Genomic DNA, 10,535 nt, shown 5'->3' with positions numbered 1-10,535 from the left:
GAAATGTTGTCATGTTGATAAAAGCAACACAAACTGCAGATTGTATATGACAAGCATTATGTAATGAATATATCAAGTTCACTGGAATGGCTAAAGAAACCCAATTACTTCAAAAATTATTTCACTCTTTAAAATACGCATACTTTGATCTATCTTACGTCATTAAATCTTGGTTTAGTAAAAAGGTAAAACATGTAACTGTTACACATATAGAAAAGATTTTCAAGCAATAAAACTATATTTTATATGTTCCATAAAAAATCACAATACAACTTTATTCATTTATTTTATCAAATTAACAAAACATGTGCATAATTGTGAAAAAAGAACAGGTAGATATTTTGAGCAATGCATGTCAGCTGTTAACTTAACTATAATAACGATTAAGTCAGTGTATAAAACAGTAAGTTTGTAAAGAACAGATTAAACAAACAAACTGTGTATTCAATTACATAATTAAATACACATTTAGTCAAACAGTGTAATCATATTACTTAACTAAAGACAGAACAAGTGAAATAAATGAACATACACAAATAGTATACCAAGTTGGCAAACACATGCACAAATGGAAACTACATAACAAATATTTACACTGGCATTTGATTCTCAAAATGACAGAAAAAAAGTAGTGCTTAGTTTATTTTATTTTTAAATCAATAATGAATCTATCAAGACTATTGTCGAGCAATATGGTCCCCTACCGGTGAAACTCCACCATTGTCAGATTTTTTAAATATACTTTTGTTGCCATAGCAATCACAATTTTTAACGTAGGAACAAAATGAAATGACGTGCATAATCTCTATATTGCCATCTATCCATGTTTCAAGTTTTATGAAAAAATATTAAGAACTTTTAAAGTTATCACAGGATCCAGAAAAGTGTGACAGACTGACTGACATACTGACTGACACACAGAGCGCAAACCATAAGTCCCCTCCTGTTCCACCAGTAGGGGACAAAAACATGTCAGTGACAGGTGTCAATTGTTCTGGCTGAGAAACAATCCACACTACTCTATCAGTGAGACTGGTATTGGACGTATTGCTATCAAACCATGTCTACGAAATGATACTGTGGATAATGTATGTAATAGCCGAAGAAGATGCAAAGATATCGTCCATTAGTATATGGGTTGCAACAACTCTTAGCTCATGTTTGCTTGTATATATCGTCATTGTCGACTGTATATATCTCAAGAGGAAACACGGTTAGCAACATTTCATACGTGTTTATATGCAGATCTTTTACTAAAAATATGTTATTAAAACATGTTGTCAAAAAATATGATTCGATTGGACCAACTATTGTTTTTTACAAAGACACTTTTTCATAACAATGAATTCTTATAATTAATATATCTAATATTGTTCAACAATATGTATGTTATTTCGTTTGGTTTTGTAAGGACACGTGTTTTCACTCCAAATACAGGGCACAAAACTCGGAATACCTTTCAACAGTCAGTATATGCATATTATATGTATTATAAATATTCCTTTCTTGGTATAGTTTGACTTTAAATCAGATCATAATCTTGTATTATCACATGACCACTGTGTGATCAGATTTTGTGCAGTTTGGTTATAGTAAGTTCTGTTCCAGTTTAACCGTATTTATGATTTACTTTGCATTTATTTTTACTTCCTGTTATAACATGACCTACGCTCCAGGAGTGAAATAGCGTAATGCTAAATTTTGTTTATTACACGGGTGTTATTACACTAGTTATAAATGTGAAATGACGTCATTTTTGACGAAATCACGTCATTATTCCGGCGAATTTCTTCAGTTAAACTCTTTTACAATGTGAATAAATGGTGAAAAGAGCATAATGAACAGAAAATGTGTCGGTCATGTTATAAATAGAATCTTATATTCGTGGTCATTTTGTATTGAATTTATTAAACTCATCATCTAAACAAAGATAAAAACTCGGTAAGCCTTTTTTTTCTTTATTTAAATGACTTGTTTAATAAATTCAATACAAAACGACCACTCATGCAAGATCCTATATGCTAAAGTAAGAAAGGTTAAACCTAAGAAAATTGTATTCAAAGCCAGACATGTGCAGGAATGAAGAGTAGCTTCTTCAAACAAGAGAGCTTATTTTGAAAAACAACATTACAGAAACAACAAAAAACAACCCAGATCATTTCCTGGGAAATTAAGAGACCTACTAGCACTGCCTCATCAGACACCAACAGTGTATTGTGAACTATATTTCAGAACACCATAACACATCTCCCAACAGTGTATTGTGAACTATATTTCAGAACACCATTACACATCTCCCAACAGTGTATTGTGAACTATATTTCAGAACACCATTACACATCTCCCAACAGTGTAGTGTGAACTATGTTTCAGAACACCATAACACATCTCCCAACAGTGTATTGTGAACTATATTTTAGAACACTATTACACATCTCCCAACAGTGTATTGTGAACTATTTTTCAGAACACCATTACACATCTCCCAACAGATTGTGAACTATATTTCAGAACACCATTACACATCTCCCAACAGTGTAGTGTGAACTATATTTCAGAACACCATTACACATCTCCCAACAGTGTATTGTGAACTTAATTTCAGAACACCATTACACATCTCCCAACAGTGTATTGTGAACTATATTTCAGAACACCATTACACATCTCCCAACATGTAGTGTGAACTATGTTTCAGAACACCATTACACATCTCCCAACAGTGTATTGTGAACTATATTTTAGAACACTATTACACATCTCCCAACAGTGTATTGTGAACTATTTTTCAGAACACCATTACACATCACCCAACAGATTGTGAACTATATTTCAGAACACCATTACACATCTCCCAACAGTGTAGTGTGAACTATATTTCAGAACACCATTACACATCTCCCAACAGTGTATTGTGAACTATATTCCAGAACACCATTACACATCTCACAACAGTGTATTGTGAACTATGTTTCAGAACACCATTACACATCTCCCAACAGTGTATTGTGAACTATGTTTCAGAAAACCATTACACATCTCCCAACAGTGTATTGTGAACTATGTTTCACAACACCATTACACATCTCCCAACAGTGTATTGTGAACTATGTTTCACAACACCATTACACATCTCTCAACAGTGTATTGTGAACTATGTTCCAGAACACCATTACACATCTCTACAGAAGGGTCAAAAAACAAAATGACAACAACACAAGAATACCTTGTGACTCAAGTGTCAAGATTGATGCCTTTACAGATGTGGATATCAACAAAATCTGGGCATCTATAAAAGCTTCCATCAGTCCAAATAGAACAAATGATTGCCAAGCAATATTGTCCCCTACCGGTGAAACTCCACCATTGTCAGTATTTTTTATTTTATTTGTTGCCATAGCAACCAGAAATCTTGACGTAGGAACAAAATTAATTGACATACATAATCTCCATATTGCCATGTGTCCATGTTTCAAGTTTCATGAAAAAATATGAAGAACTTTTAAAATTATGGCAGGATCCAGAAAAGTGTGACGGACTGACAGACAGACAGACTGACGCACGGAGCGCAAACCATAGGTCCCCTCCTGTTTCACTGGTAGGGGACAATAAAGATATCACATAAGAGGGCAAAAATGACCAAATTTCGCTCACATGAGTACTATCACTTTAATTGAGTAACAATCAAACATCTAATCTGAAACTGTGGTTTACATTTCCTAAAATTTTGTGTTCAAATTTTTTGCTTAATAGGCGAATGAATTACATAGGCATAATATGTTACAATTTACCTAAGTCGTGTACCTATAGACTGGAAAAATTAACAAATAAAAAGGTTGATTTCTTACACGAGATTTTCAAAATAACTGAGTAAAAAAGAATACATCAGACAATACTGACCACCATATCACCCCCGTGAACACTTTTTGAAAACATATTCAGGTGAGCTTAAAACAAAAACTGGACAACAACAATAATCTACACTGTAACATGGCTACCAACAAGAACAAATTATCATTGCTGCCATGTAAACAAGACTGGCACAGAGTAAAGAGAGCATAATGCATGTGCATAAAGTGTTGTCCCATATCAGCCTGTGCAGTCTGCACAGGCTAATCAGGGACACTGAACATAAACTGGATTTTTGCTAAGATTTGTGCTTTATCAAAAAAAAATATTTAAGTAGAAAATGTCGTCCCTGATTACTGGTAGTCTGTGCGGACTGCACAGGCTAGTCTGGGATGACACTTTGTGCACATGCATTGAACCCCATTGTCCCAAATGTATTTGCACCTTCCCAACGTTTAAAAAAACAAAAGTATCCTGCTATCTACAAGATTCCAGGGCACATTTGGCACCCATTGAAGACAACACTGCACATGTCTGACTACCTGTAAATGTACATTTATTTATTGTATTTATGTTATTCATTTTAAAACTCTTGGTTAAGTATTTGAGGTAATTGTATTTTTGTGCTTTTTTTATTATATGTTATTTAAAAGAAATATTTCATCACAGAAGGCATCTAACGGCATGTCCCTAAAGCAATGCTTGCTTAAGAGGCTGAACCATAATACCCATAATTGAAAAAGAAAAAGATCAAGGTTAAAGGACAAGGGACAAAAAACTGGACATATTGATAGTGTGATATCTATAATATGCCTTTCTTCAGGGGCATTTGAAACTAAAGCTTTTTTCCTACAATGCACAGAAATACATGCTTGTTGTAGAAAACAAACCCCAAATCTTGAAATTGTGAAAAAAAAACTTGAAAAGTGATAAGAGAACTGAAACAGCAAATTTAGCATTTGTTTTGGTAAAAATAAAAGAAAAGAAGCGAATTCTTTGAATTGATATCCCCCGCCAATATGCTTCTGGACACAAAAGTGTTATATTTGACACTCAAAAAGGCATTTTTTCAAGATACAATGGGCCATAACTCCTCAATTATTCAATGGTGTACAATGCTTTTTGGCATGCATCATCCTGTTATCCATATATATATACTCATACCAAGTTTCAATGAAATCCGCCAAAGCACTTCCAAGATATGGCTCCAGACACAAAAAAGCATTTTTCAAGATACAAAGGGACATAACTCTGTTATTAACAAAGGTGTACAATGCCATGACGCGTGCATCATCCTCTTATCCATATATATATATACTCATACCCAGTTTCATTGAACTCTGCCAAAGCACTTTCAAGATATGGCTCCGGACACAAAAGTTCTGGACTGACGGACGGAAAGACGGACAACGCCAAAACAATATCCCTCCGCCTATGGCGGGGGATAATAACTCTGAAATGCCTGACATGATTTAGCTAGTAATAGCATATGTGGTGAAGAATCTACATAAAAACATAAAAAAGCAGAAACAGTGAATTTCGCATTTTTGTACCAAGGGCAATTACTCTGAAGTGCCTAGAATGCATGGATTGTTATCCAAATTGAACTTCATTTCACGTCAAGAATTTCGCAAAAATTTGATTAACATTTGATAAAAAAAGTACCAGTTTGAGAGCTGAAATGGCACATTTTTGCAATGTTTGTACATTTGTATATATAAGGACAAAAAACTCTGAAGTGCCAGGCCAGGGTTCCCAGCTTTTTGTATGAACAAAATTCCCTGATTTTTTCCTGATGGAAAATATAAATTCCAGGATCATAAATTTGACCTATTTCTTGTTTTAGACACCCTAAATAAATAGCAGTTGCAGACATAACTAAGTTACATGTATGCTACAAAGCCACCATAGGCATGCATAGGAATCAATTTGCTGTTTTAATCGTATGGACTTCTCAACTCAAGTCAGGAAAGTCTGAACAAACAAAATTTCCTGATATGTCCCTGATTTCAGGACCTTTTCCCAAATTCCCTGACTTTTCCCTGAATGGAAAAAGTTAAAGTTTTTTTCCAGATTTTCCCTGATTTCCAGGTAAGCTGGGAACCCTGCAGGCACCCATTGGCTGGTTATATAAAGTTGGCCTCAATTTGATGTCAACAACCATTTCCAGAATGTTTGGGGAATATTTGAGGCAAACTTTAACCCTTTCAGTGCGGGAACCGAATTTTGAAGGCCTTTGCAAACAGTTTGGATCCAGATGAGACGCCACAGAATGTGGCGTCTCATCAGGATCCAAACTGCTTGCTATTCTGATAGTGTTCTTTGAAAAAAATCGAAGAAAATGCTAATTTTAGAAATTCAGCAGAAGACATTTTAGCAGACGACAAATTTCCCAGCATGCAAAGGGTTAAAACTCAAGAAAGCATCAACATGGAATGTGCTGCCAGCCCAACTGCCAAGGGTGTTCCCATAATATGTTCCATTAAGACATGGGCGTACAAAAACAACTGTTTTTACACACAGGTGTTGGGTCTGTGGCCAATTCAATTATTCACTGAATTATATATATATTATATGAGATTTTTTTGGTCAAAGTGATGAAAAATGTTGTTTTATGACATATTGATAGTGTTTCAGTAAATTGGCTACGGGCCCAACACCTGTGTTTTAACACAGAAAAGGAATGTACAATTATGTAATGCATTGTTCAAAATATCTACCAGCACATAAGTTAATACAGTAACCACTGAATGTTTAAACCATTAATTTCTTAAGATTATTACCAAACCATTAAGAATTGCGGTGGAAATCTCAAACCATCCTGTATTCTCTTCCTTCCAGCGAGAGAATGAAATTAGTTCAACCCTTTCCCACTAGAAGCCAAGTGATAATGGCTATGTGCTAACCGCATAAAAACAGAACAGCATGCGAGTAACTCGCAGTCTGTTCAGGTTTTATGCTGTTTGCTGCTCATCAGTAACTAATGGCTTGAAATGAATCCTTAAAAAAAACTTGAATCTAGTAAGAAAGATCTTAAATTAAATATAACTTTCTAAGGGACTACAAATGCGTCAAAATCTAAGTGGTAAAGGGTTTAACCTATTTATTTAAGCTCTAGTGCATAGAAAGTCAAATGCTTATTAGAAAGCTCTTGAGTATGTTTCATAGGTAGAACCAATACTTGATGTCTTTGGGTTGAGATCTAAAGAACGTTCCCATGTCGGGGAGAGTGCACACACACCATCCAACAAAATGCACGATCTTATCTCGCAGCTGTTCTGTAAACCCTTCACTCTGTCAAAGAAGAACTGACACTCAATCATGGCATACATCAAATGTTCCGGCAACTGTCGAATTGAGTCCACCACTGAGTCAGTCTATGTCGGGAACACTGATGGGGTAGAGAGGGTTATGGTCCACTGTTTGATGAAGCATCAAGCCCAACACCCCCATTCTGTTGGCCAGTGCAAACCTCACATTCCTCTCCTGCTCAAACAGCTCATCTATCTTCATCCACTGAAAAAGTAATACACATAAAATATTCTGACTCAACTTTTGATTTTTTTCCCTCAATTTTTTAAATTCTGACTTCTGAAGTAAGACTTTTTTCCCCTTTTTTAAAAAGAAAGTCATATATGGTTTCTCTTGGTCGCCTTGCATAGCTACCCCCCCCCCCCCACAATCCTAGCCCCCTATTAATGCTTTACTACAGGGCTCTTGCTACACTTTGGGGGATTGGGGCCGGGGCCCTTAGAGGGGGGGAATTTCGCGTCGTTTTGGGGGAATTTTCGAAGATCTTTTCACCAACCATTCAACACCTAAAATTGCTATTAATTAATGTGTTATACATAAATATACATTTAATCAAAGGTTAGTAACATGATAGAAGCTGGCAGCATAGGTATAAAAGTAAAAAAAAGAAAAAAGGAGGGGGAATTTTTAGCTGAAATAGGGAAAAAAGTATACTTTTTTCATTGGGGAAGCGGCAGATATTGGGCGGTACAAAGTGCAAAAGGAGGCCCTGTTCTACCTGTCTGACCCTCTCCATGTCTATCTGTGCCCTACGGAACTTCTCCCAGCAGTGGTGCCTGTTGCACTTCCTCTTGGCCGTCTTACACAGCTCCCCAGTCTCCTCAAACACGTTGGTCACCAGCGGGCACCCACACACCTCCTCCGCACCCACCTGACAGCAGTAGTTTAGTTTAAACTAATTTGAGCCGTGCTTTGTGAAAAGAGGGTTTAATGCATGTGGGTAAAGTGCCTTCCCAGATTAGCCTGTGCAGTCCACACAGGCTAATCAGTGACTACACTTTCTGCCTAAACTGGATTTTGACTAAGAAGAGACTGTCTGTAAATGAAAAATACCATAAAAGTGGAAAGTGTCGTCCCTGATTAGCCTGTGCTGACTGCACAGGCTAAACTGGGACGACACTTTACGCACATGCATTAAACTCCTTTTTAATAGAACATGGCTCATTTATTTTAGCTTAATTGCATCAAAAGCCTAAGGCTTTTTGAATACTCCAAGTCGATTTCCTGGGTAGAACCAGTTCTTTGCGTCTTTGGAGGAGATCTCAAGAACCTATTAACTCCTGGACCCCAGGGCGGACACGAATTTCAGTAAGCCACTGTTACCTTTACAATAGTACCATGATCAAGTTGTATTGGCTTTTTTTCATGTTTCACTTAAAGGACTGAACCCCAATGCCATAAAATGTATGGTTGATGCAGTGTTCCACTTTACACCATACACATATCTTATTATACGAGCCTCATTCTGGGAAAACTGGGCTTAATGCATGTGCGTAAAGTGCTATCCCAGATAAGTCATATTTGCCTTCTTTAGATATTTTTCGATAGTTCAATTTAATGACTCAATCCAATGTCATACAATTTATGGTTTATGCAGTGGTCTCCGTTACGCCATAAATATATCTTATAAAGCTATGACTTTCTAGCAACACATGATATTATTATCAGTAAAATATCTTATTTTGCTAGGGACAAACACAATCACAGTCCATGGGATTCAGCAAAATTTCAATTCTTTTGGTCTTCAAATTACAAAATTAGAAACATGTCAGTGATTTTTCTTTAATCATATTACTTTCATAAATTAAAGTTGAGTTCATTATTTTGTAGTTGACATTTTCGTAAAATACCAATGTGAGCATTTTAATCTGCTAGATTTCATTTGGCTGAAAAATAGTGTGACATTATTTGAGTAACATACGGGCCACGCTCTGTGAAAACAGGGCTTAATGCACATATGCAAAGTGTCATCCCAGATTAGCGTTTGCAGTCTAATCAGGACAGACATTCTCCGCATAGACAGGATTTTCATTTAGTAGATACCTTCTTTAATTGAAAAATTGAATTGAATTGATTCCACAAAAGCTGAAAGTGTTGTCTCTGATTTGCCTGTGCAGACTGCACAGGCTAATCTGGGACAACACTTTACAAACATGCATTAAACCCCGTTTTTAGAGAGTGAGTCTCATATTGTTATTTTGCATAACCTACCCTCGGTTCCTTGGTGTGTTCAGGACACAGAACTTTTAGTCGTTTGCAGTACGTCCTTGACTGGCTATTGTAGAAATCACAGAACATGGAGCTGCCTTCAATACGTGTCTTGTAGATGGACCCAAATGATGTCTGTGCCTCAAACTGAAGAAATGATGTACCAAAAAATCATTTATATTTGTCGGCATACATTTTAATTTTTTTTTTCTTCAAAAACAAAAATACTTTTTTTGTGGACAACTAAATTTGTGGACTTCTGATTTTGGAAACAAAATAGAAATTTGTGTTGGTCCTTTTTTGATGTGTTTGTGTTAAATTCTTGGATCTGTACAACCCATAAAATAAACAACAAAATGTGTTTGTGAATGTCCCCCAAATATTTGACCTTGAAGGATGACCTTGACATTTCACCACTCAAAATGTGCAGCTCCATAAGATACATGTGCATGCCAAATATCAAGTTGCTATCTTCAATATTGCAAAAGTTATGACCAATGTTAAAGTTTTCCGACGGACGGATGGACTGACTGACGGACAGTTAAAAAACTATATGCTGCCCTTTGGGCGCATAAAAATAAATGTCTCACAAATAATAGAATTTTTACAGTTACTGGAACTTATATTTTGACAAAACAAATTTTATTATCAGGTACATGTATTTTACGAGTCTCACAGATAACATTTTAGAACACAGCATGGAATAAATTACAATTGTGCTCATGCCAAACCATAAATTTAACAACCTCAAAATAATGTATTATTATTCATAACATTTTTTGTCAAAAGCAGAATTAACATCTTAAGGATCACGTACCTTTGCGAAGCATTTCTCAAGATGTTTGAGAGCAGTTTTCTGGCTGATTTCCAGACCGCAGGTCACACAGAACATGCTGAACTCCGTCTCGTCTTCGCTCTCGGACACCTGCAGTATGTACAGTTAACACAAAATATGTAGCTCTGAACATAAGGATCACTTGTTATAGTATGTGTAATTTGAAGTTCACCCCTAGCTAGATTCAGCCAGAGTCACGCATCAATCATAAATCAATACATAAAAACAAATTTTCTAAAATAAAATTCATTTTAATTATTAAATACTTACCTGCTATCCCTAGCTATACCTTTTCAAGGTGGGTAAGCTACTCCAGAAATCTTCAAGTGCC

At 35.9% G+C, this 10,535-nt stretch overlaps 1 protein-coding gene across 4 annotated transcripts in view; it reads right to left on the bottom strand.

Moving 5' to 3' along the window:
* Positions 1-267: 267 nt before the first annotated feature.
* LOC127880508 (CXXC-type zinc finger protein 1-like) overlaps positions 268-10,535 on the bottom strand; it is a 45,325-nt gene continuing 35,057 nt past the window's right edge. For all 4 annotated transcript variants that reach the window (XM_052427814.1, XM_052427815.1, XM_052427816.1 and 1 more), the window contains 4 exons: positions 10,187-10,294; positions 9,373-9,516; positions 7,880-8,032; positions 268-7,365 (listed from right to left, as the gene is read on the bottom strand). In XM_052427814.1, coding sequence (XP_052283774.1) covers positions 7,222-7,365; positions 7,880-8,032; positions 9,373-9,516; positions 10,187-10,294 — 549 coding nt within the window. In that variant the 3' untranslated portion in view covers positions 268-7,221. The remainder of the gene's footprint in view (positions 7,366-7,879; positions 8,033-9,372; positions 9,517-10,186; positions 10,295-10,535) is intronic.

Source organism: Dreissena polymorpha, chromosome 5 (genome assembly GCF_020536995.1).
Source record: "Dreissena polymorpha isolate Duluth1 chromosome 5, UMN_Dpol_1.0, whole genome shotgun sequence".
Taxonomy (NCBI): Eukaryota; Metazoa; Mollusca; class Bivalvia; order Myida; family Dreissenidae; genus Dreissena; species Dreissena polymorpha.
Note: the sequence above shows the minus strand (reverse complement) of the source record. Positions and strands in the feature narration are given on the sequence as shown.